Source organism: Myotis lucifugus, unplaced genomic scaffold (genome assembly GCF_000147115.1).
Source record: "Myotis lucifugus unplaced genomic scaffold, Myoluc2.0 scaffold_85, whole genome shotgun sequence".
NCBI lineage: Eukaryota > Metazoa > Chordata > Mammalia > Chiroptera > Vespertilionidae > Myotis > Myotis lucifugus.
This window is the reverse complement of record NW_005871133.1, coordinates 2,234,544-2,261,055: the sequence shown is the minus strand read 5'-3', so window position 1 is coordinate 2,261,055 and position 26,512 is coordinate 2,234,544. Positions and strand designations below refer to the sequence as shown.

Sequence of the window (26,512 nt, the reverse complement as noted above, 5' to 3'; positions counted from 1 at the left end):
AAGACTGTACCTTGAGGTAAATGACATCAAAATGTGTACATGGAATTCTTGGAGGAATGAAGGTAGAAGAATGTGAAGATAGATTTGGGTAAAGTTCACACACAGCAAACATTGGAAGGACTGACTCAGGAGGGAGAAAGGAGCCTGTTTTCTCAGTGATGAGGACGAGGAACAGTTAATAGGTTGCAATGTGAACAGCCACTCCTGAGTTCAGTGATTCCTTGAGAACTCACAGGACTCAGCATGTAGTCACACTCATGACTAAGATTTATTTCAGCAAAAGGATACAAAGCAAAACCAGCAGAGGGAAAAGGCTCATGGGATAATCCACAGAATCTAAGCAAAAGACTTCCAAGAGTCCTCTCCCTGTGGAGGCATAGAGGACAGGCTTAATTCCCCCAGCAGTGAGTTGTGACAAGGCTGAAGTGTTGCCTATAGGGAAGCTCATTAGAGACACAAGCCCAAGGTTGTTACGGGGTGCTGGTAACAAAGGCACCCTCTGCCCATTGTGTTCCAGAATTCCAGACTCTCAGAAGGAAAGCAGGTGTTCAGACTGAACCATGGTGTACAGAGAGCGTAGGCACAATGAGCCCCTCTCATCATTTAGGGAAACTTTTATGCAGTATAGGAAACCGTTTGCCAGTGAAGGTCACAGATACCGCCAAGGGCCAACCTTGAGAGCAGGCCTTTCTGAGGACAGAAGTCTCAGGCCTGCTGTGTTAACTCTCTTCTGCACACCTCTCCAAATCACTTCTGAGCTGCCGGTTAATATGTCCTTTAATGCCCACATGGTCCTTCTAAGAAAGTATACTGTGGCACTTGTGATTCTTTTTTTGGGAACAATTCTCCCCCTCATCTAGCACTTTTATCCTATATAATAAAAGGCTAACATGCAAATCAACCAAACGGCAGAACGACCAGTCGCTATGAGGCGCATTGAACACCAGGGGGCAGATACTCAACACAGGAGCTGCCCCCTGGTGGTCAGTGCACTCCCACAGGGGGAGTGCCACTCAGCCAGAAGCCGGACTCATGGCTGGCGAGCACAGCGGTGGTGGCGGGAGCCTCCCGCCTCTGTGGCAGCGCTAAGGATGTCTGCAGTCGGACATTCCCCAAGGGCTCCCAGACTGCGAGAGGGCACAGGCCGGGCTGAGGGTCTCCCCACCCTCACCCCCCCAGTGCAAAAATTTTGTGCACCAGGTCTCTAGTTCTAAAATAAAAGGGGATATTACTCAAACTGTTAGTAGCTGAAACAGTTTCAGGCCAATTAGGAATTAATTTAGTACCTACTGTGTCTCCAGATTATCCCAAGTATAGGTGTATTGGGGAGGTATAATGAGTCATCTCTTAATAAAATTGTTCATAGTGAGGGTTCAAGATCCTACTTGAAGCAGTTAGAGAAGACAGATACGTTCTCAGGTCAAGTCCTCAGCTGAGGGCAGTACCAAGGCAAACCCACAGGAAGTGCCTTATTGGCTGGGGACGGCGATTGCATGGCAGTGCCAGAGATTCTCGGCCTGCTGCGCTGACAACTGAGGCATCTTTTAGGAGATGGCCCTGGCACCTCAGGCAGAGAAGCCAGCTGTGCTGGCTGTCACCCAAAATGGCACAGCATCTATTTCCTCCTTAATATTCGAGAACATAAAATTGCACAAGCAAGCACAGGACTGAGAAGCAGTCTCTGAAAGTACCTTATTTTTTCTGCATTCCCTCTTCCTTCATCTGGTCCCAGGTCGGCAGCTAGACCATGTCCTCCCCAGTGCTGATGGCATTCGAGGTTTTCCAGTTGTTCTTCAGCAAATCAGTAAGATTCTCAATTATTTACTCACATCAGCCGGACAAACTAAATCAGGTGAGTTTGCTTTTCTCCCTTTTTTTTTCTCCCGGACTCAGAACACTAGGTCAACATCAACCTTACTTTTTCTTTCTCATTTGCTTTCAATAGAGAGCATAGAAGAAAAAGGAGGAGGCCTTCCCCGGTGCAGCATTGCCGAGCTGCTTCAGACGTGCTGGCCCAGCCTCACTGAGGACTGCGCCGCCAGCCATGCCACCCTCTCCCAGCAGCTGGACCAGATCCTTCAGTCGCTGAGGGAGGCACTGGAGCTGCCAGGTACCGGTCCAAGTGTGGGAGCAGATGAGGACTGAACTCGGGAGAGGAAGCTGGAGCAGAGGCTTAGGACTTCAGCAGTGAGCCCTACTAGCCCTCCAGTTCACCAGTGCACGTCTCATAACTAACTCCACTGTTCCCCTGCCTCTCAGGTGAAGGGATTGTTAGCACTCATTAGCTGATACATCTTTCTTATCCCTAAGGAGCAATATATCCCAAAGTTACTCAGTAAATACTGATTAACCCTTCCCCAAAAGCCATTCGAACCCCAGAGTCACAGGGGTGAGCACAGAACCATTCACCCTGATTTCTCCCAACTCAAAGCTCTTCCTGGCTGGGAATCAACTTGGGAGTTTCTAGCTGCTTGTAAGTGTAGTCCCGAGCTATGGAAGGCCCCATTCAGTGGACGGAAGCCCAGTTCACATAATTGTGTTGGAAATTGTCCCAAAGCTGGACACACAGACTAAAGCCTCCATCCTTTCCACCATTGCTGCTCTCAGAGCCAAGGAGTTCTCCGCTCTCGTCCCTGGTGGAACAGGCGGCCCAGAAAGCTGCGGAGACAGAGGCCCACCCTGTGCACATCCAGACTGAGCTCCTCCAGAAGACCCTGGGCAGACAGGCCCCCGTGGGCAGCGGGCAGACAGACTACATGGGCACCTTCTCCAGTTACTGCAGCACCTTGGCTGCAGTTCTTGTTCAGAGTCTGCGCTCTGAGCCTGGTAAGTAGCAAGAAAGAGGAAACATGGGTGTTTAGAGCGAGGAAGAGGAAAGATTCAATTAACAGGTTCTGGACACAGCAGTAGCCAAGGTCACTCGATTCATAAGGTCTTCTCTTAGTCTTCAGTGTTTTATTCACCTTTGTCTCCCCAGTACCTAGTATGGTTGTACAGCACATGAAGTGCTCAATAAACTGTGACGGCTTTAATGACTCAAAAAGACCTTAGACCTTCAGCCTGTCGTGGGCATGAGGACCCAGAGGAGGAGCCAAGTCTCTGATCTAAGTGCCAGATTCCTACTTTCGTCCGCGGACTGAGTGTTGCCTGCACCCCAGTCACGTTGGAGGAGCAGGAGGAGCTCATTATTTTGTTATTGGTTCTGGAAAACAGGACTATGAACTGTGTAGTCAGTGGTCACTTTCTTTACCTTTGCAGATCATGTGGAGGTCAGAGTTGGAAATCCCTTTGTTCTCCTGCAACAAAGCTCTTCCCAGCTGGTGTCGCACCTCCTGCTTGAGCGACAAGTTCCACCAGACAGGTAGGAGCTACCCTATGGGAGTCGAGCATGGGCCTGCCTAACTGTTTAATCAGTGACAGTGAGGGCTTCCTGGAGTTGTGCCTGGGTTCAATATAGGGAGTAAAGTTACTTCTAGACTTAGCCCTTGATTGGCATTTACTCTTATACAGCTACATTGAAATTCCTTTCTCTCTCTCTTGCCACCACTAAAATTTACATCACAAATATAAAATTAAGGGAAGAATCTTCATTTAGGAATAGGAAAAAATCTAAAAATTTGTTAACACATTAGTTGGCTAGGCTGTAGAAGAACAAGCATTCTCATGGCTTGGTGGGATATAAATTTCCACAAGCCCCTATGTGAAGGCAGTTTGTCCATATCTACTAAAATTACAAATTCATTTATCCTTTGACCTAAAAATTCATGTTGGGGAGTTTATCCTGTGGCTTTATTATACATATGGAAAATGATGTCTGTTATAGCCTTATATGTAACTAGAGGCCCGGTGCACGAAATTTGTGCATGGTTGTATGGGGGGGTCCCCTCAGCCCAGCCTGCTCCCTCTTGCAACCCAGGACTCCTCGGGTAGGGTCCCTAGGCCTGGCCTGCGATCAGGGCCTATTGGGGCTTTTTTTCCCCTGGCTGCTGGCAGTTAGCCCTGCCCCTGCTGCTGCCACTGCTTGCCATCTGTGCGGCGCTCCCCACCCCCACCCCCACCCCTGCCACTAGTCGCCTCCCTCTGTGGGCAGCAGGCGTGGGGTGCGATCGCTCGGCTGGCCTGGGCCTCCCTCTGTGGGGCGATCATTGGCCGGCCCCTCACACCTGCCACAGTGTCGCTGGCCAGTGGTGTGGGCCTCCCTTTGTGGGGCAATCAATTGCGGGGCCCCCAGATCGCCCCACAGAGGGAGGCCCCGCCCACCCACTGCAGCCTCCCTCTGTGGCCACTGGCCGGGTGGCCTGGGCCTCCCTCTGCATGGCGATCATGGGACGATGGCAGGGCTCCCCGACCAATAGCATTGCACCCGCCTTGCCTTGCCTGGCCTGGCACCAGTGTGTGTCATAGTGTGGTCATCTGGACGGTCATTCTGCTCTTTGGTTGTTTGGTCGATTTGCATATTACGCTTTTATTATTATAGACTAGAGGCCTGGTGCACAAAAATTTGTGCACTTGGGGCGGTCCCTCAGCCCAGCCTGTGACCTCTTGCAGTCTGGGACCCCTCGGGGGATGACCACTTGCCAACTGGGAGCAGGTCTAAGCTGCAGTCGGACATCCTTAGCACTGCTGAGGAGATGGGAGAGGCTCCCACCACCACTGTACTGGCAGCTGTCAGCCTGGCTTGTGGCTGAGCAGAGCTCCCCCTGTGGGAGTGCACTGACCACCAGAGGGCAGCTCCTGAATTGAGCATCTGCCCCCTGGTGGTCAGTGTGTGTCATAGTGACCAGTCATTCCCAGTTATTCTGCTGTTAGGGTCAATTTGCATATTACCCTTTTATTATATAGGAGTGCCTAGCCAGCCTGGGTGAGGGACTGATGGCTGTTTGCAGGCTGGCCACAACCCCTTCAGGGTGGGGATCCCTGCTGGGATGCCTGGCCAGCCTGGGTGAGGGGCTGATGGCTGTTTGCAGGCTGGCCACAACCCCTTCAGGGTGGGGATCCCTGCTGGGGTGCCTGGCCATCCTGGGTGAGGGGCTGAGGGCCGTTTGCAGGCTGGCCCCAGCCCTGCAGGGGGGGCGGGGGGTCTTGCTGGGGTGCCTGGCCAGTCTGGGTGAGGGGCTAAGGGCTGTTTTCAGGCTAGCTAAGCCCCCCAACGGAGACCCTCACCCCATGAGGGTTTGGCCAGCCTGGGTGAGGGGTTGATGGCTGTTTGCAGGCTGGCCACAACCCCCAGCCACCCAAGCTCCCAGTGGAGGCTGGCTGGAAGCAGGTATCTGGGATTTATTTGTCTTCTATAATTGAAACTTTGTTGCCATGAGCCGAGGCCTCAGCCAGCTCAGGGCTGGCGGGAAGCTTGGCTTCCTCCATTGCCCGGGCAACTAAGCCTCCCGCTTGCTCCAGCTCCATGGCTGCCGGCCGCCACTGGAGGATCCCGGGTTCGATTTCGGTCAAGGGCATGTGCCTTGGTTGCGGGCACATCTCCAGTGGGGAGTGTGCAGGAGGTAGCTGATCAATGTTTCTCTCTCATCGATGTTTCTAACTCTCTATCTCTCTCCCTTCCTCTCTATAAAAAATCAATAAAATATATTTATAGAAAAATAAAAGAACTGAGGAGCCTCTCTGTAGTGTAGTGTAGAGGGATATGGACTGATCTCCAAGATACGTTATTAAGTAAAAAAGCAAAGGACAGGGCAGTATGTCTAATAGGCAACCTTTTGTGTTTAAAAGAAGAGGGGAGACAATTAAAGAGCCTGCATGTACATTTGCTCATGTGAACATAAGGAAAGTCAGAGATTAGCTAATGGTGCCTATGCTTCTCTCCTTCCAGGCTAGCAGCCCTTCTGGCCCGAGAGGGACTCAGCCTGAGTGTGCCTCAGGTCATCGTCAACTGCTGCTGTGAGCCCCTTGCCCTATGCCCTTCCCTGCAGAGCCAGCAGATGTCATCTCTCCTGACCCACCTGGGCGTCCTGGCCCAGCTGCACACCTCCCACTGCCTGGATGACCTACCCCTTTCTGCACAGAGCTCCCCAAAGCCAACTGAGAACCCCACATCAGAGAAAAAGCCCAGCTCCTCCTCAAAGGATTCATCACCCTCAGCCCTTACCTCCTCTGCCTTGGCCTTCCTTAAATCCCGCTCTAAGCTGCTGGCTACAGTGGCCTGTCTGGGGGCTTCCCGGGGATCAAAGGTCACCAAGCCCAGCTTGTCATGGAAGGAGCTTCGTGGCCGCAGGGAGGTACCTCTCACTGCAGAACAGGTAGCCCGGGAGTGTGTTCGCCTTCTGGAACAGTTCCCTATGTTGGAGGCCTCGCTCCTGGCCGCCTGGGAGCCCCTCCGAGGGTCCTCCAAGCAGGAGCAGAGTCTGGCAGCGAGTCTCTGTGGCCAGGCTAGTCTCTCTACTGTCCTCCTGGGCCTGCATTCTCCTGTTGCCCTGGATGTGCTCACTGAGGCCTTCAAGGAAGCCCTGGTGGCCAGAGATTGGCCCCGGGCCCTTCAGCTCACTGAAGTGTACGGTCGAGACTTGGACGACTTGAGCAGCATACGGGATGCAGTCCTGAGCTGTGCTGTGGCAAGTGGTGAGCAGAAAGCTACATCTCTCTCCTTCACTACTGCTCATAGAATTTAGCACTCACTGAGTGTATCATCACATTTGATCCTCACAGTAACTCTAGAGCAGCGGTTCTCAACCTGTGGGTCGCGACCCCTTTGGCGGTCGAACGACCCTTTCACAGGGGTCGCCTAAAACCATCCTGCATATCAGATATTTACATTACAATTCATAACAGTAGCAACATTACAGTTATGAAGTAGCAACGAAAATAATTTTATGTTGGGTCACAACATGAGGAACTGTATTTAAAGGGCCAGAAGGTTGAGAACCACTGCTCTAGAGGAAGATGCCACCATAAGGGTAGGAAACTTGCCCACGAGAGTAAGTGGTGGAGCAGCGCTTAAAACCTAGGTCTAACCTTAGAACACGTATTCATAACCAATATTCTCGAACCTGCATATCAGAACCATTGGAAAATTCAATAAACCACAAACATCTGAGCTCCATCCCCAGGAGCCTGGGATGGAATTAGGTAAATGTTTACTTTAAAACAGGGATCAGCAAATTTATTTTATTTTTTAATATATTCTTACTGATATCAGAGAGGGAGAGAGAGATAGAAACATCAATGATGAGAGAGAATCATTGATTGGCTGCCTCCTACATGTCCCCCACTGGGGATCGAGCTTGAAACCCTGGGCATGTGCCCTGATCAGGAATGGAACCATGACCTCCTGGTTCATAGTTCAAAGCTCAACCACTGAGGCACGCTGGCCAGGCAAATTTTTTCTTTTAAGGGCTTTGAAATCCATAGAGTCTCATTTGAAACTACTCAACTCTTCCATTGTAACATGAATGAAAGCAGCCATAGAGGATATAGAAACAAATGAGCATGGCTATATTTTAGTAAGACAATTTATAAAAACAGCCCATGGGCCTGCTTGACCACCCCTACTTGAAAAGCTCCCCAGGAGATTTTGATGTGTGACCAGAGTTGAGAGCCAATGACCTACAACACTCCACTTGGGGGAGTAAGATCGTGTAGTGTAGTGAATGGTTTCTGGGTAGAGGGCCTGGCTCCCTTGTGGAAAGAAGAAAATCCATCCTGAGAAGGGGGAAGGAGTCCCCTGACTGGATGGTTATGCAGTTTTCTCTGTTTGGAGTCTGTTTTTCAGCTCTGAAATGGGTGGGGGGAGAGAGAGACCTACTAATAATGACAGAGGATACTGAGGGAGTGAAACTAGTTTACCTGAAATAACATTCAAGTAGTTACGTATGGCATCGAGTGGAAATTGCAGGGAAAACGAAAAGTTGCACTGACTCATTGAGTCTGAAATATTGCTATATGTGCAGCACGCCAGAACATGGAGAGCTTCATCTGTTCTGTCTTTCCTCTCTTCCTGCTCCCCTTCTTTCTTCCTATTCTTCCTCTCTTTTCTCCTTCTCTTCCTCTCTCTTCAAAAAGTTTCATGACTAAGTTTGCATAAAGAGAAACAGAGGGTATAACATTTCTCCTTGCCATGTAGTAGTGCTTCCAAGTGTCAAAACTAGTTAAGGTCAGATGGATCTTAACGATCCTCCAAACTCCTGTTTCATGAAAGTGAACAAGGCCCTTCTCTTAAGAAGTAACCTAGCATGGTCGGTGTGGGTCAGTTGGATAGGTGTCATCCCTGCACCGAAAGGGTGCTGGTTTGATTCCTGGTCAGGGCACATGCCTGGGTTGTGGTCTCAGTCCCCAATGGGGGTGCTGCAGAGGCAGCTGATCAGTGTTTTGCTTTCACATCGATGATTCTCTCCCTCTCCCTTCCTCTCTCCCTAGAAGTCAATAAAAATATAAATAAATTAAAAAGTAACCTGGACTCTGGAGCTCTTCTGGTGCCAGGCTTGCTGCCTCTGGGCATCTTTTTGTCTTGTAGACGAAGAAGGTTGGCAGTACCTGTTTCCTGTGAAGGATGCATCTCTGAGAAGTCAGCTAACCCTAAAGTTTGTGGACAGGTGGCCCCTGGAGTCGTGCCTGGAGATCCTGGCCTACTGCATTTCAGACACAACTGTCCCAGCGGAACTAAGGTGTGAACTACAGAGAAAGCTGGCGGAGCTGCAAATGTATCAGAAGGTACATACCCTGGCATCAAGAGAAAGGAACTGCATTTCTCTGTTACCAACTGTACCTAGTCTATTCTCATGTGATGGTGGATTCTAAGAAACAGAAAATCTACGCCTGGCTTTTGCTTTGCATCTGGCTTCTGTTCTTAAGTGAACAACAAGGAGGCCTCCTGTCTGGGTCTTATTTTAATTACTCCTATAATTTTAACATTGGATGATGCTTTATAGTCTACAAAGCCTTTTCACATATACAGGGTGGGGCAAAAGTAGGATTACAGTTGTGAGCACATGAAACACACGGTTTATTTTTGTATTATTATTTATTAACTAGAGGCCCGGCACACGAAATTCGTGCACAGGTAGGGTCCCTAGGCCTGGCCTGCGATCAGGGCCGATCTCCCCTGGCTGCCAGCAGCCGGCCCCACCCCCCACCGCCACAGCCGGTTGCCCTCTGTGTGTGGAGCTACTGGAGGGGCAGTCGGGTCCCCTGCACTGCCTGCGACCGCTGCCACCCATCCCCAGTTCCCCGTTCCCCATCGGGCGATCAGAGCCTTCTGGCTGGGGAGAGAGACCAAGAGGTTGGCCTGCAGGCCCTGATGGAGTGATTGGGGCCTGCAGGCTAGGGGCAACTCCTGCATTGAGTATCTGCCCCCTGGTGGTCAGTGCACATCATAGCTGACTGGTCGTTCTGCCGTCTGGTCAATTTGCATATTACACTTTTATTATATAGGATATGCTATTTTCCATGTGTACTTGGAACTGAACAGAGCCCCGCCAGGGAAAGGCAGGTGAAAAAGATGTTCTTTCCACTTTTGCTCAGCAGTTTTCATTAGGAGCTAAATGCTGCGTGCAGGGTGATCCCACAGAGCATTCAGGCCAGCAGAATTTCTTGGGTAGAGTTTTGAGATGGAGGAGCATGGGGCAAGTGACCCTAGAGCAAGCTGTTACAGAAAGCTCTGAGAACTGTCCTCACAAGTGAAAGGCCCCCATCCTGCCCTCACCACTCAGTCTTTGCTCCCTGATTGTGCTTCCCTGGTAGGTTCACTTTTTCTAAACAATCTTTGCCCTATTTGCTCCATTCCTCCTTTCCTGGCAAGTTATGACACCTGGCTCATCCCTGGAAACTCCAATGACTCGTTCATGGAGGAAAAAGCTGCATTGTGGTTTGATAGCTTTTCCTGTCTTAGATTCTAGGTTTGCAGGCTACCCCAGTGTGGTGTGACTGGCAGACCCTGAGGAACTGTTGTGTTGACGACCCATCAGCTGTCATGAACGTGATTCTAGAAGCAAAGGTACCATTTTCCTGAGTGATATTCCCCTTCCTTCTCTTTTCAGAGTTACAACTCTCTGGCTAGTTGTGTAGACCCTTCCCCTCTTATCAATGTCCAAATTTTTTTATAACTACATCACATTCTTTTTCTGGGGTGTGTGTGTGTGAATTACCAATATACAGAGAAGTATAAAAATAGTAACAGTTGATGCTTTTGTGCTATCACCTTGCATTCATTTTCTGCACTGTATACATTGGGTACAAGATGTATATGTAGCAGTGGAATTGCTGTGTCGTTGGGCAGGAGCATCTCACATTCACTAAGATGTTACCAACTGCTCTTCAAGTCAGTTGCCCTGGTTATACTTCCATTCCCAGTTCCTATTGCTCCATATCCTTACTTTTGGTATTACCCCACTTTTCACTTTTTGCCAATAGGAGTATCTCATTGTTTTAATTTTCATTTCCATAATTAGTAATAACTTTGAATATGTTTTCATGTGTTTATTGGACATTTGAAAGCTATATAGAATTTGTCTACCTTTTCAGGAGCTGATATACCATAGTTCGAAATGTAGATATGCTTATTCAGCTGTTCAGCCACCCAGGAAACATTATTGAATACCTGTTATTTGCTAGGCTCTGTGGTAGATGGTGGTGAAACAAAGAAGATTAAGCTTAGGCTTTATGCTTGAGCGGCTCACATTTTGGGAAGTGGGCCGATGAGAGACAGTATTCCTAGGAAATTATTATTTATCAAGTGACAGAAGTAAGCCCAGACTGTAGTAGGAGCATCCGCGGGGCATCTGCGTAGCCTGAGAAACAAGGAAGCATCCTGAAGAAGACAACACCAGGCAGAGTTGTGGGAGGGCATCCCCAGTGCCACCATTTAGAAAACTTGGACAAGGCCCGGGAGATTCTGTTCTCTGAAATGGTTATCCAGAGTTCACAAACTGGGGGTGAGGAGTAGCAAGGAGGGACATGGGTGGAATCCAACCCCAAACATGTTTGTTTGGCCTATGCAGTATTGGTCTGCAGAATTTTTATTTTTTATATTGATTTTATTGCTAACATTTTAAAATAGGGACCTTTTTTATTTAAAAATTGTTTTAATTTTTTTAAGACTAGTACCTCTGGACCGGCACATTCCTGTGGCCATAGTCAAAGCTGAGTAGGCGTTGTCTCCTTTAGACGGCCTTCTCAGTCTTCCCCAGTTACATTGTATCTCTCAGGGCTGACACCAAGTGTCAGTCACTGTATGTCTGCTTTTCTTTGTTATAATACAGCGGAGATGAAAATCATATCGTTAACAGTCAGCCTGCTTCCATCATTTTCATAACTTACCTGCCCCTCTAGTCCTTTGAGTTTATGATCCCACTTTAATCCTTTAGTGAAATTCCATTCAGCAATTACCAGACTTTCTGGGGCTTTAGCAGACTCAAGAATGCTGAGAAAAATCAGGCAAAAGCTGCATGAATGCCAAGGCCAGTCCTTCAAAGGTATTGAAGGTGTGTGTGTGTGTTTCCTTCCAGGAGTATGGACTGTGTGAGGAGTGGGGCTGCCTCTACCCCATTCCAAGAGAACACTTAATCAGCCTACATCAAAGGCATCTTCTTTATCTTCTAGAAGGAGGAGATCATGAAAAGGCTCTGCAGGTAAGCCTCCAACTTTTCCCATTTGGGCGGGGGTAGGAGGGTACAGGAAGGTTAGTGAAATCAGATGGCTTTGTTCCTGCTTAATTTTGTGCAAATATTCGCAATCTCAGGTCTGCCCCTTCTTGTCCTTCAGGAGGTGGTTATAGTCTAATTCTTGAACAGAATGTGACTAGCTCTGCAGTAGGTACAACTGGGTCCAGGATTCTGCTGGATCCTGTCAAAGCCATCATTTGTGGAGCTGGGGAGTATGGTGGAAAAAAATGAGTGCAGAGAAGGGGTTAGTCTACAATGCATAAATATTTTGTTCTCAAACAAAGCAAGGCTGGACTGCGTGTTCTACAAGCTTCACCTTTCTCCTCTGCCCTTCTCCTACCATAGCTTCTGCGAAGAATTCCTGACCCCTCCATGTGCCTTGAGGTCACAGAGCAATCCCTCGACCAACACCCTAGCTTGGCCACATCTCACTTCTTGGCCAACTACCTCACCACCCACTTCTATGGAAAACTGACTGCTGTTCGACACTGTGAAATCCAGGCACTGTACATGGGATCCAAGGTAAAGAGGACAAGCGGGTATTGGGAAAGCATGCCAAGGGGAGCCTGTTGGCCCAGCTCCCACGTCAGAATTTGCCCGTCAATGGTTCTTCACCTGCCATCTTTGGCCTGTGCTACATAAAATCTTTACCCTAGCAGCCCACCATGTCCTAGCTGAGTCCCTTAGAACTTGTCATTCTCTTACTGCCCCACCTCCAAAGTGAATTTTATCTGGTCCTTTTAAGTTCTCTTTATGCTATCCCTGGCATTGGCTATATCAATTCTGAGCATGTATTAGAATCACCTGGACTTTTTGTTGTTGTTGTTTGTTAATCCTCACCCAAGGATATTTTTCCCATTGATTTTTAGTGAGAATGGAAGGAAGGGCTGGGGAGAGGGAGAGGAAGCGGGAGAGGGAGGGAGAGAGAGAGAAGAAGAAACATGGATTGATTGCCTCCTGCATGCACCGCAACAGGGGCCAGGGATCAAACCTGCAATCCAGGTACATGAACTTGACCAGGAATTGAACCCATGACCTGGGCCAACGCTCTGTCCACTGAGCCACTGTCCAGGGCACCACCTAGTCTTTTTAAAAATAACAGCAGTTGACTTCCACCCCCAGATCAATTAAAACTGAATCCCTTTCAACAGAGCCTGGCTATCTTCCAAAGGGATTCTGGTATGAAGATTTAAAACTACTGCTTGATAAAGGGTTAATTGTCTAGGTAATATGATGAGGAAATAGGCCCTTACCTTTGATACATAACCTTGGAGACACTAGTAGAAAAAAATTATAAACTATAAAAAATAAACAGTGAAGGAGTGTTTGGGGAGAGATGGGGCCTCTGACACTCTTCTAACAATTCTGATTGGCAGTGGGATAGACTGCCCACAAACAGAATGAGCACTGGGACAGCCAGGAATATGATATGACCTCTGGCCCACTTGCTAGGAGTTCAACTACATAAAAGTTCCTGAAGAAAATACATCTTTTTTTTTTCTTTTGATGCATTGTACCTAAATGGAGGACTCCTTGAAAACTGGCACTGAGCAGAACCAATGAACATATTTCAAGGCTAATGATAACAACCTCCAGAAGTTTAGAATAATCATTCACCTGTAGGATATTGGAGATGCCAGGTTAGGCAATCCACTGATATCATCTTAAACTGCTCATTCTAATAAAGCCTCAAGTGGACAGAATTGTGGCTTTAAAGTGAGACAGAGCTCAGCCATTTCTAGAAGGTCTAGGCCAGAGGTCATTAGTCTACCAGCTGTGGGCTAAATGCACTCCTGAGCCTACTTTTGAAATCAAGATTTATTGGAACACAAGTGCATGCAGTCACTTGCATGTTATCTGTGGCTTTTTTCCCACTACACTGACATATGGCCCACAAAGTCTAAGGTATTTACTGTCTGACTCTTTACAGTAAAAGTTTGCTGACCCCTCCTCTAGGTGAAGGTAGTTGGAGTGTACTTTTTTTTTTTTTTTTTTTTGAGAGAGAGAGGAGGGGAGAAGCAGGGGGACATCAATGTGAGAAAGAAACATCGATTAGCTGGGGATCAAACCCATAACCTGAGTATATGTCCTGACCAGAAATCAAACCCACAACTTTCGGTGTATGGGACAATGCTTCAACGGAGTCATATCCTATACAATAAAAGCTTAATATGCCAAGTGTCCGACTGTTCGACCAATCGCCATGACGCACACTGACCACCAGGGGGCAGATGCTCTGACCGGTAGGTTAGCTTGCTGCTAGGGACTGGGTGAGAGGGGCCGTACACGCCCTTGAGCCATCCCATGGTCCCTCCCAGGCTGGATTGCAAGAGGGCACAGGCCAGGCCGAGGGACCCTACCAGCACACAAATCCGTGCACCGGGCCTCTAGTAAAATATATAAACATAAATAACAGCGTCTATATATGAAACAACTATAGCATTTCTAAAATATTTCTAAAGTATTTATTACCACTTGGTTAACCTTATCTGCTGAATTTTAAGTATCATCTCTAACCCTAAAACTAAATTTGGTTCAATACATATCAAATATTAGGCTGCTAAATGCCATAAAACATATTATACATATTAATTATGTTAAGTAATTAAAATTTCCACCTATTCAACCACATTTAGTTTTATACACTCCCTTGCGAACTAGTATACTGGACTAAGTTTTTTTTTAATTTTTTTATTCAGTTGAAAGAGAAAAAAGAAACATCAATTTGTTGTTCCCCTTATTTATGCATTCATTGGTTGACTCCTGTATGTGCCATCACTGGGGATCAAACCCACAATGTTGGCGTATCAGGATAATGCTCTAACCAACTGAACTATCGAGCCAGGCTGGACTAAAATTTAATTCAACAAATCAATCATAGTATATCAGATCTATAAGTTATCACCTGAAGAAAAAATTGATAATTTTCATACTGGTTTTTATAAATAAACTTGGCCCCGATCGTACCCTGGTGGGGTCCCTCAGCCTGGCCTGCACCCTCTCACATTCTGGCACCCTTTGGGGGCTGTCAGCCAGTTTTGGCCCGATCCCTACAGGCCAGGCCGAGGGACCCCACCATTGCACGAATCCATTCACTGGGCCTTTAGTTTTTTAATATGTTTTTATTGATTTTTTTTTTTTGAGAGAGAGAGAAAAGGAAAGGGAAAGATAGAAACATCAATGAGAGAGAAACATGGATTGGTTGCTTCCTGCACACACTAGGGATGGTGTGTGCTACCCAGGCATGTGCCCTGACCAGGAATAGAACCAGTGATCTCTTGGTGCATGGAACGACACTCAACCACTGAACCACACTGGCCGGGCTGGAATGTGCTTCTTGATTGCCTCTTGGAGGATTTAGATAGGAGTCCAGCCTTGCTTCCTACAAGACTACTAGCCAGTTTCAGTAGTTAGCCATGTACCCTTGGTCCCTAGCACCTTCCCTTTCCTAGTAAGAATCTTGGCTTTCTTCTGAGGTTTGGGTACAGTTTTCTTTACTCTGTGGATGTACCCCACAAACAGGTTCTGCTGACCCTGCCTGAGCAGCACCGGGCCAGCTATTCCCACTTGTCCTCTAAGCCCCTGCTCATGCTAGAGCAACTGCTCATGAACATGAAAGTAGACTGGGCCACCGTGGCTGTGCAGACTCTGCACCCACTGCTAGCCAGGCAGGAGATCGGCTTCACCATGGACGACGTTGACTCACTGCTCTCCAGATACGCGGGGAAAGCCCTGGACTTCCCATACTCTCTGAGGGAGAAACGATCAGGTAACTGCCCACACCCTAGGGGGGTTCTACATGGAGTAAGAAAGTACTATACTACATCCTTAGTTTTAATTTCTCCTCTTTTATTATTTTGAGTTGATGGGGATTGAAAGAGAGTAGGGGAGATCTTGGTCTCGAAGGAAGTAGCAAGCTAACCAGAATTTTTCAATGGTAGCTCATCACTGTGTGCTTGATAGCATAAAGGTTTGGGAAATGAACGTATTAGAAGTGGTCTCTGGGTGGCCTTGGTGCAGTAGGCCTTTAAGTGCCAGAATTTTGTATAGAGAGAGTGCTCTATCCTCAGGGTCTCTTCAGCTACCACTGGCATGTGAGCTGACTCGGCCTCTTCAAAAATGAAGAAAATGAAGTCAATATGGGCTAATGCTCCCAGCCAGCTCTTTTTTTCTTACTCCCTACCCTCCAGGGGCATCATCTTTCTCTTCCCTCTGGACATACTTCGATTTATTTTGTAAAATCCTAGCATCTACTTTATTTTCTCATGTGCCTTTATAATCATACTTTGTTAAGGACTTTCAGAAGTAGGCTTAGAAGTGCTCTACCATTCCTTTTATACCTAGTAGGATCATGGAGTGACAGCCAGTGAAAGCAACAGGGCTTTGAACTAAATACCTCGCACAGTGAAGAGGCTTGCGCTGGTACGATATTCTGACGGCATTTTCCTCTCTACAGATTCTGAGATTCACCTCCAGGAAACTGTGGGTCAGGCTTCCGACCTTGAGACCTTGACTAGGTCACCATCAGCAGAGTTCTCTCCCACTACGGCTCCTGGGCAGGGTAAGAACAGGTTCTGAGAGTTTCCCAACTTTTAGTTCAATCTTGCCTATTCTGACTTTCCGATCCTTTTACCCTTTTTTAAAATTTCCCATTACAACATCCTTACTGTTTTTCTTGGTTTGTTCCACTTTGTATAACCCAGAAAATTCAGCATATAGTTGATTCTCATTATTTGTGGTGGTATATCTTTAGTTTCTACTAACACTGACTTAGTGAATACTGAACCATTGCTGCTAGGAAAACTATGTACACGGGTGTATAGATACATATCACATAATATCTTTTTTTAAATACATTTTTATTGATTTCAGAGAAAGGAAGGAAGAGAAGAGAGAGATAGAAACATCAATTATGAGAGCGAATCATTGATCGGCTGCCTCCTGCACGCCCCACACTGGGGATCGAGCCCGCAACCTGAGCACGTGCCCTGACCGGGAATCAAACAGTGACCTCCTGGTTCATAGGTCAACACTCAACCACTGAGCCATGCCAGACGGGCAATCACATATATATCATATATATATTTACATATGATTTAGATATATATCATATATACAGATTAGATATATATATCACAGATTATAATCTTAAATTGAAAACAGTTTGTACCAGTAGATTCTATTTTACTTATTTTACAAAAGAGAAAAAGAGGTTCAGCCGTGTTAAGTGACGTGCCTGAGGCCTCCACTATTGGTGCCAGAGTTGGAATTCAAGCCCTGTCCAGCCAGCCCCAGAGCTGAGCCTCTTGCCTGCACTACCCTGTCTCCTACCATCTCTGTCTTCAGTCCTCCGAACTAAAACAAGAAAGCAGAATGTCACCCTTTCAACCTCAGCTGAGAGCCTGCTGTCAGGGGGCTTAAATTACTCACCACTCTGCATGTCTGTGAAAGCACTATAAATATTGATTTTAAGGTTACAAATAAATTTTAGCCAGTAGGCAAATTCACAAATATGGAATCTGTTCATAAGGAGGATTGATTGCATTTAGTCCTCATGTTTATTCTGCTGCTGTGCTGCACTTAATTACTTATGTCCGTCACCCACACAGGGGGCAAGCTCCTTGAAGGCTCAGCCATGTGTTGGTCGCCCCTTTTTACCATCCCTCCCGCTCTCCCGCACAATGGCCTACACTCAAAAGAAGCTCAGCAAGTGTTTGTTTTGCCAGCGGTTGGAGCAGGATTCTGGGGAGAGATCTATAGCCTCTGTTCTTTTGTGTGCCGCTGAGAGTCACTATGTTTTTCAGTTTTCTTTTTCTGTGACCTGCCAACATTGCTCTGCAAGGTGACAAGAAGTCTCCTTAGATGCCATAAAGAAAGACTGTGGCATTTCATGGCCATGCTTTGAGAGTTAGTCATGCTTCATGGTAACCCTCAGACCTGAGGGGAGGGCTCAGACTTATAGGCGTATGAGCAGCTTCACACGTATCCGCAAGGCGGCCTGAGCAACTTTGGTTTATGTTTTTGGGTTTTTATTTTTAGCTTTTTATTATGTTTCAAAACACAAAAGTAGAGAGAATAGTACAATGAAGTCTTATTACCCAGCTATAATAATTATTGTCTCATGATAACCAATCTTGTTTCATCTACACCCCTGTCCTTCTACTGGATTATGTTGAAGCAAATCCTAGATAAAATTTCATTTATAAATATATCAGTATATATTGCTAAAAGTAAGGACATTTATAAAACAAAACCATAATGTTATTATCATACCTAAAAACAAGTTAATGATTCCTTGTTGTTATCAACTACCCAGTCACTATTCAAATTTCCCCAGTTGTCTCGTAAAGGTTTTTTTAGAATTACTTTTTCCAGAATCAAGATCTAATAATGTTCACACATGGCATTTGGCTAAAATATCTCTTAAATCTCTTTTTTTTTAAATATATTTTATTGATTTTTTTACAGAGAGAAAGGAAGAGGGAGAGGGTTAGAGAATTAGAAACATCGATGAGAGAGAAACATTGATCAGCTGCCTCCTGCACACTCCCTACTGGGGATGTGCCCGAAACCAAGGTACAGGCCCTTGACCGGAATCGAACCTGGGACCCTTCAGTCCGCAGGCTGACGCTCTATCCACTGAGCCAAACCAGTAGGGCTCTTAAATCTCTTTTAATCAGTAGGTTCCCTATATCTTCCCTCCCCCCCCCCCCTTATTTTTTATTTGTGGAGGAAACTAGGTCATTTGTCCTGAAGCGCATCCCACATGCTGGACTTTGCTGGCTGCTGCCTTGTGGCAATCTGGGTCTTTATCCCTGTGTTTGTAATGTACTTGTAGAGATATCTTAGAAACTTGATTTGATTCAGGCCTAATATTTTGGGGTAAGTATGTTTGATGGGTGTTTGTGTGCCCCCCATGAGGAGATACACAGTGTCCAGTGGTCTCTCTTCTTGTGATGCAGTCACCCAGTAATGATCATTAACTGCCTTGTTATTTCACTAGGGATTTGTAAAGTGGTAAAATTCTAATTCTCTCACTCCTTCCTCATTTATGAGCTGAACTATTCATCACCTTGTCTCTGACTTCTGGCTCTGACTCCCAGGTGTCGCCATTGTACGTTCCCCCAGTCCGAAGGAGAGGAGTGTCCCACAGAGCCAGCCCCCGCTGGAGTTTGTGCCCCCAGCGACGCCCCCGGGCAAGCACCAGTGGGTACCGGATGAGAGCGAGAGCCTCTGCATGGTCTGCTGCAGGGAGCACTTCACCATGGTGAGCAGCATTCGTCTCCGGCTCTATCTGAAGGAGAAACTAAAGAAAAACTCGAGTTTGTAGTCACCTCATGTCCACAAGAAGATTATTGGTATTTTCAGAAAAATTACCAAATCTAAGACTTTGGATTTATCTTTGATCTGACCAGAGTGTATTTTTTGGATTCAAGCAGGTGGTAGATGTCCTGAAAGAGCCTTAAATTCTAAAATCTTTGCCATTCTCATGAAAAAACATAAAAGAGGCGGACTGATATCACAGGACTCTAAGCATCAGAAGACTTTGTTCTGAGCTCCCCTGTCTTTCACAATAAGACAGGTGACCTGTTAATGGTTATATGTGCTGTCTCTGGAAGCAGAAGACCTGGGTTCTCATCTCAGCTCCGCCTCTTATTAGCAACGTAACCATTAACTTCTTCAGTCTCAGCTGCTCACTTGTAAACTCAGGATGATATGTTATTTGGCTCATGTCATTGTAAGGGCTAATTACATAACAGATGTCACCACACTTAACACAGTGCCTGACTGGTATATTACTCAGTGCTGATGAAAACGAGGATGATGTGAATTCTCTGTGTCTGTTTCCTCCTCATTTATAAAAGAGGTGTAATATGTCTACCAATCTCTTATAATGAAATGAGGTAGTGCTTGTGAGATATTTTGAAAAAAGAACACTTTTTCATCATCGTGAATACCCTGGAGAAATCTCATCTGCCTTGGCTGAGAAAGTCCCTCCTTCTCCACTGTTTTTTGCTATATATTTACATGTTGCCTCCACAGACAGGGAGATCTTATCAGGAGCCATTGCTAACTGCTCATGACTTGGGCACCTTTGCTCATCAGCTGAGAGATATCTTTAAATCTCAGCTTCTCAAAGGCAAGCACTAGTATGTTCTTTCTCAGCGGAGGCCAGGAACCTGGTGTTCTTAATAAGTCACGGGGCTGACACCAAGGATAAGTGGATTAACACTTCTACTCACAGTTCCCACGGTCTTACCTACTCTTCCTCCCCGTCCTTCTCTTCCCTCCCACACCCCTCAGTTTAACAGACGTCATCATTGTCGCCGCTGTGGCCGGCTAGTGTGCAGTTCCTGCTCCACTAAGAAAATGGTTGTGGAAGGCTACAGAGAGAACCCTACTCGCGTGTGTGACCAGTGCTACGGTTACTACAACAAAGAGTGAGTGTTCTGCAGTGGGCGGCTACTGTTACTGACCACTACCCCCTCCCTCAAGTCCTTGCACTCCTAGGAGGCTCATTGTGGAGAGCATCTCAAATCTGGTTACAAAATGTTTTAACTTAACATTCACACTGAAACTCCATGAACTCTACAATGATATGTTTGCCCTTGGTCAGAGAAACTTCTAAGGAAGGAGATATGGGTGAGAGGAAGCCAATTTTAAGCCTCTTACGTGATGTTTTCTCTGAGATTAGGACATTTAGTTCTACAGCCCATGCCCTGACTCAGGTCACTGATCTCAGTTCACCAACCTCCTCACCTGTGTTACAGCCGCTCTTGCTCCAGTTGGTCTCAGCTGGACTCCAAGAGACATATTCCTACCTACTGAATGTTTGGGCATCACTTTCATCAGCTCTAATCTATCTAGTCATCCTGACTTGTTATCCATAATTAGAAGTCTTTCCAGTAACCCTATGTGGTCCTACACACAGTTCACTTGGTGACAAATTTCAGAAACTGTTCATCCCTCTGGCAAGACAGATCAGGGCTGTGTTGGCTGGCTCAGTGTTGCTCAATTATTCCCACTACTTCTAGCAGCAAAGGAGGCTGAAACTAAGACTCCCAGGGCATATGAGCCAAAGCAACTATCCAAAAGCAAAATTATTTTGAATTCTTCATGTTTTACTTACAGACAAATAGATTTTACATTTTGTTCAGAGGTGTAATAGCATTTTTGTGTTTGTTTTAAAATGAACATTTTTTGTCATTATTTACCATGATGATTACTGATCTTATAGGAAGGAAGACATGCCATGCTTATACTATAGTTTCTGTGACCCTGGCATATCACTGCCTCCCTCAGTGTGGGGACGGGAGAATTATCTGTCTACCATACTGCTGAGAGTTGAAATGAGCAGTTAGTATTGATGGAGATTCTTTCACTCATTAGTCACTCTGCAATAATCACTTTGCTCTCAAGGAGCCCCCAATTAGCGGGGAGGCAACCAACAAACAGACCACACAGTCATTGAATAACCACAGTGGTCAGGTGGGTTTCTGAGGTGTGGCACCTGGCTGAGTCTTAGAGGATGAGAAGTTAGTAGGAAAAGAAGCACAAACATGCCCAGAAATGGAGGAACAACTGCAATGGTAAGGGTAAGAGTAGGAGAAAGTGTGGGTCATTGAGGAAATGTAAGTAGGTAGGAGATGGGCTAAGATTCTGGCCAGTGTACCTTGGACTTAGAGGCTGGCAGCTGAGCCAGGACTTGGGCAGTGGTGCAAGGCTTGGAGCATGCCCTTGGACAACATGGGTTGGGGTTGACCAGCAAGCTGCTCATGCAGGTCACGATTTATGACTCAAGACCTGAGTTCTGGCTTGTAGTGTCACCTGAAGTTGATCAGAGTCAATGGTAGAGTTGACTCTTTTGGAATTTTATGGGTTGAGCACAGGTTGTGAGTGGCAGGAGATAGTCTCAGGAGGTAGCCAGGTCAGGTCACAAGGGGGCATTGTCTGCTGAACCGCAATGTGAAATAGTTTTGCCCTGAGGAGCTACTGAAGAATTTTAAGCACAAGCATCATTTGACCAGATATGCATTTTGAAAGCTTGCTGTAGCTGTAAAGTACAGAATGGGCTGACAGAATCAAGGAGACCAATTGGGAAGCTATTGAAAAGGCTCTACCAGTAAATGATGAGGACCCTCTCTGAGGCAAGGATAGAGAGAGAGATGGGGACATTTAAAGGGGAAGTTAGGAGATAGAATGGACAGGAATGGGTGAGTGGTTATGACAAGTGAGGGAGAGGAAAACGTTTTGGATAATTTCCTATCTCACTTAGGTCACGGAGTAAAGGTCAATGCTATACCAAGCTCAAATCAAAAAGAAGGAGGAGAGATTCAGGCATTTCATTTTTTCTTTCTCTGTTTCCAGTGGGCCAGAGGAGAATCCAGGACAACCAGAAGGTAAGACTGAACCACGTTGCCTGGGACTCTTTGTTTATATGCTCAGTTTGGCTTTTCCTTCCTTGTCAGCTGCAACTGGCACCCTTAATGGCACCTCAGTCCAACTGGTTGGCCCAAGAAAATTTTTCGCATTTCAATCAAGCTCTCTCCCTTAAAATTTATCATCATATTAGTCTATCATTCTGGCCCATTACTTTCCAGCATTGAGAAGGCCAGTAACCAAATGACTTGGTCCCTAACTTTTAGTAGGTTTAAAAAAATTTTTTTAAAATATGTTTATTGATTTTAGAGAGAGGGAAATAGACAGGGAGAGAAAGAGAAACATCTATCGGCTATCTCCTATTGGGGGATCGAGCCCACAACCCAGGCTGTGCCCTGACCAGGAATCCTTTTGGTATATGGGATGATGCTCATCCAACTGAGCAACAGGGTGTTTTTTTGGTTTGTGTTTTTAACCCCTAGGTTCCTATTTACCATCATACTACCTCCCAAGGCTCCCTCTTTCCCCCTAGTTAACCACTATTAGTAGCTTGGCCTATACCCTTCCACAGCAGGTTAATTTTTGAGTAGCCAGTGGCTCAGCCCTCATTTAAGAGGCATGAACCTTTCAGGCTTGTGTGACAAACACTGTAATACTCATCCCCAGGCCTCTCCTGGGGAAGGAAGTTTGAGGTTCCTTAAGGAGGTCTCCTAGAGGAAATAAAAAGGACCAAGCAAAAGAGAAAGGGCAATCAGCAGGAAGGATCTACCTGCAACTCACGCCAGCTCATGGGGCTGAACTAGAAAGGCCTGCTGGCCAGTGGCTGACACACAGATGGCATTCTCTTCCCAGCCCCGGACAGTGCCAAGAATGAAAGCCCACCATATTCAGCTGTGGTCAGAGTCCCCAAAGCACCTGAGGTAGAATGGATTTTGGACTTGAATGAGGAGGAAAATGAGCTGGTGCGGAATGAATTTTACTATGAGCAGGTAATTGCAATAAAATTCAATGGCCATTTGAGTTTCTTTATGATGTGGAGTAGTATAGCGGGAAATGCAGAGATAGGTGAACACAGCCTGGCCTTCACTTGCTTAGTTTAACAATATGGGAGCTAAGACAAGTATAGCAGTTAAGGCAGAAAATGAGAAGCATCATGGGAAATGCACACGAGGAGATCAGGAAAGGCTTCCTGGAAGAGGTAGCATTTAAGATGAGCCTTGGAAGAGCGTAGAAGTTTGACAAGCAGAAATGTGGGGGTTAGGAGGGGAGTGAAGATAGGGGAAGGGCAAAGAGTGCAAAACTAAAGCATCTGAGCGAAGGTTCAGTGTCATAAATTGCAGGTCATATGGGGAATTGGAGATGGTTTAATTTTGAGGGAGAGGGTGTAGGTAGAGAGGTAGTAAAAGATAGGATTAAAACAGGCTATTTATGTTTAGGGACTTGAATTCTGCAGTAAGGAATATGTCCTTAGTAGGCATCAGGGACAGTGGAAGGTTTTGGAATGTGCTTTTGGCATATGAATTATCATCAGTGTGTTCAGTGACCTTAAGCAGAGGCTTCTCCAGGTGCTCAGACAAGCAAGGTGACCATCATACTCTAAGCCGGTAATAAAAAAACACCTGTGTTAGTGGGACACAGCCTGGAAAGAGGAGGGGCCTGTGAACATTCCCAGGAAGGAGGTAACACATGAGCACAGCTGCTTTCCTCCCAGTAAGGTGATGAAACCTAGCAGCCAGTGCTTCGGAGATGCTACTTAGAACACCTGGAATTTATTTCCACTTCCGCTTTGCTGTGGAATGTTGGCTCGTCCTTCAGTGTTTTCCGAGCTTTGTGAAGCAGGAAGAATAATTCCCACAATCTAACTGTGGAGAACGCGTGGGTCCCTGAACTCACTGTGTGCTTCTCTCTTCCTCCACACTGGCCAGGCCCCCAGCGCCTCCTTGTGCATCGCCATCCTGAATCTGCACCGGGACAGCGTCGCCTGTGGCCACCAGCTGATTGAGCACTGCTGCAGGCTGTCCCAGGGCCTCGCCAACCCAGAGGTGGACGCAGGGCTGCTCACAGACATCATGAAGCAGCTGCTCTTCAGCGCCAAGGTGATGTTTGTCAAGGCCGGCCGCAGCCAGGACCTGGCTCTTTGTGACAGGTAATGGGAGTAAGCCTCTGTTCTTCTGCCTGGCAGTCATTTCTAGCCAGCTTCTCTTCCTGGCCCCACTGTGAGTTTTCACCTCACCATCCCCTCTGACGAGACATACTGAAATGTTTGCATCGCAATTTGATGTTAACGTCATGCTGTTACCAGATCACCAGTGGTCTTCCTCACCCTCCCTGAGCAGCCTGTGTCCTTCCTTCTCTGTCCCTGAGTGCATCCTCAAAGCAAGGATTCTCTAGCTATACCCAGTCAGAAAGAACTCAAAGACTCTGGTTGATTTGTAATTAAAGTCAGTTTCAGGGAGCGCCTTTCATCTCTGTGGAACTTTCTGGCTTTTAAAGATGTGTCCTCCCTGAGTGTCCAGTGCTTACCCTTGACCAAAACTCTACCCCAACCTTGCCCAGATTCAGACTGTGGCCTCAGGGAGTTCTGACGAGAGCTCTATAAAGCACACTGGGGACTGATGTATCCCTGTGTCACAGGCAGGAATCTGAGTCATAAAGTAGAAATATCTTTGAAAAAGGTATGATTAAGCCTCAGGTTCCTGCACAACCTGCCCTGCCTCCTTTTATTAACATGACAATGAAAACTCCCAGTTCCCAGCTTATCCACCCAGTTGTGTGACTCACGTTGTGTGTTCCCAGCACTCAGGCCTAGCCAGATTTGGGAGCAGAGAGCATAATTATCTTTGAAGTGTAAGTACCTCAGGCACTTGACTGCAAACTCAGCAGCTGGCATAGAGTGCAGTGAATCTCAGCTTTTCCACTTCCAAGCTCTGTCACCTTGGACAAGTCTGTTCACCACTGTGGGCCTCAGTTTCCTCTTCTATAAAATGAGTATGACAATAATACTTATCTCATACGGCTGTTATGAGGACAAAGGGAGAATATCCATGTAAAGGGCTAAGACTGGGCCTACTACTCCAAAAATGTTAGCTTTATTATTTTTTTAAAATATTTTTATTGATTTCAGAGAGGGAAAGAGAGAGAGAAACATCAGTGAGAAAGAATCATTGATCGGCTGCCTTCTTTTTTTTTTTTTTTAAATATATTTTATTGATTTTTTTACAGAGAGGAAGGGAGAGGGACAGAGAGTTAGAAACATCGATGAGAGAGAAACATTGATCAGCTGCCTCCTGCACACCCCCTACTGGGGATGTGCCCACAACCAAGGCACATGCCCTTGGCCAGAATCCAACCTGGGACCCTTGAGTCCTCAGGCCTACGCTCTATCCACTGAGCCAAACCGGTTAGGGCAATCGGCTGCCTTCTGCATGTACCCTACTGGGTATCGAGCCCACGACGTGGTCATGTGCCATGATCTGGAAAGGATCTGTGACCTCCTGATTTATAGGTCAACGCTCAACCACTGAGTCACACCAGCCAGGCAGCTTTATTATTTTTATTAACAAAAAACAAAAGGTTGAGAAAGATAAAAGGAGGTGGAACAAAAAATGGAAGGAAGTTTGAAGAAGTTAATTTCACTCATATCAAGAGGTACTAGATTCTACATCATCTTTCAAGTTCATAAATTAATAAATAGATGTACCATGTTAAATAAAGTTTATAAATAACCATGAAAAGAACCAAAAAGCTACCAATTTATCAGAAATGGAAAAGAAGGAGACATGGAGACAAAAACCCCTTCATATAGCAAAAAGGTAAACTTAAGGCAAAAATTAAAATATATCTAAATACAGCATGGGGCAAAAGTAGGTTTACAGTTGTAAGTATGTGAAACACAGTTTATTCTTGTATTTATTAATTATTGTGTTATTTTCCATATGAACAACTATAAACCAACTTTTGCCCCACCCTGAATATCTTGAATATCAATAATGTAAATGATATTAAAGTTTTATTTTAAAAAAGGATACTCAGATTGGGAGGGGAGAACAGATTTAACATTAATTCCTATACTTCCTTCAAAATCTATTATAGACTAGAGGCCCAGTGCACGAAATTTGTGCACTGGTAGGGTCCCTAGCTGCTGCTGGCTGCCAGCCAGGTACTACCTCTCTTCCCCCAGCTGGCCACACCCCCTGGACAAACTCCCAGTCGAGGAGACAATTTGCATACTACGCTTTTATTATATAGGATAGAGGAAATGTCCGCTTTAGGCTGAGGGCAGCAGAAGTTAAGGAAGTCCTTAGTTCAGTAGGATTCTCACCAACCCCCAGGGGGCTGGAGCTTCAGCAGTGGTTTCAGATTGCACATCCTTTCCCCCTCCCCACAGATTCAGAGACACCCACTCTGGAAAATCACTGTCTTTGTGCCCATTTTCTGAGGGGAGTGGATACATCTCCCATGTGTGTTTAGAATTCTTGGTTTGCAGAGTATTTTTCTACTGTCTTTAATCATAAAAAAAAAACTCA

General features: G+C 46.2%; 1 protein-coding gene across 1 annotated transcript in view; it reads left to right on the top strand.

Annotated features, from left to right (window-relative positions):
- The window catches only part of ZFYVE26 (zinc finger FYVE-type containing 26), a 66,628-nt gene that overhangs the window by 24,531 nt on the left and 15,585 nt on the right, over positions 1–26,512 (top strand). The window contains exons 16-31 of the mRNA XM_023755856.1: positions 1,733–1,852; positions 1,946–2,110; positions 2,608–2,826; positions 3,259–3,361; positions 5,825–6,570; positions 8,462–8,658; positions 9,836–9,940; positions 11,451–11,573; positions 11,952–12,128; positions 15,129–15,375; positions 16,063–16,167; positions 18,710–18,873; positions 19,911–20,047; positions 21,975–22,006; positions 22,839–22,975; positions 23,912–24,132. Coding sequence (XP_023611624.1) covers positions 1,733–1,852; positions 1,946–2,110; positions 2,608–2,826; positions 3,259–3,361; positions 5,825–6,570; positions 8,462–8,658; positions 9,836–9,940; positions 11,451–11,573; positions 11,952–12,128; positions 15,129–15,375; positions 16,063–16,167; positions 18,710–18,873; positions 19,911–20,047; positions 21,975–22,006; positions 22,839–22,975; positions 23,912–24,132 — 2,998 coding nt within the window. The remainder of the gene's footprint in view (positions 1–1,732; positions 1,853–1,945; positions 2,111–2,607; positions 2,827–3,258; positions 3,362–5,824; positions 6,571–8,461; positions 8,659–9,835; positions 9,941–11,450; positions 11,574–11,951; positions 12,129–15,128; positions 15,376–16,062; positions 16,168–18,709; positions 18,874–19,910; positions 20,048–21,974; positions 22,007–22,838; positions 22,976–23,911; positions 24,133–26,512) is intronic.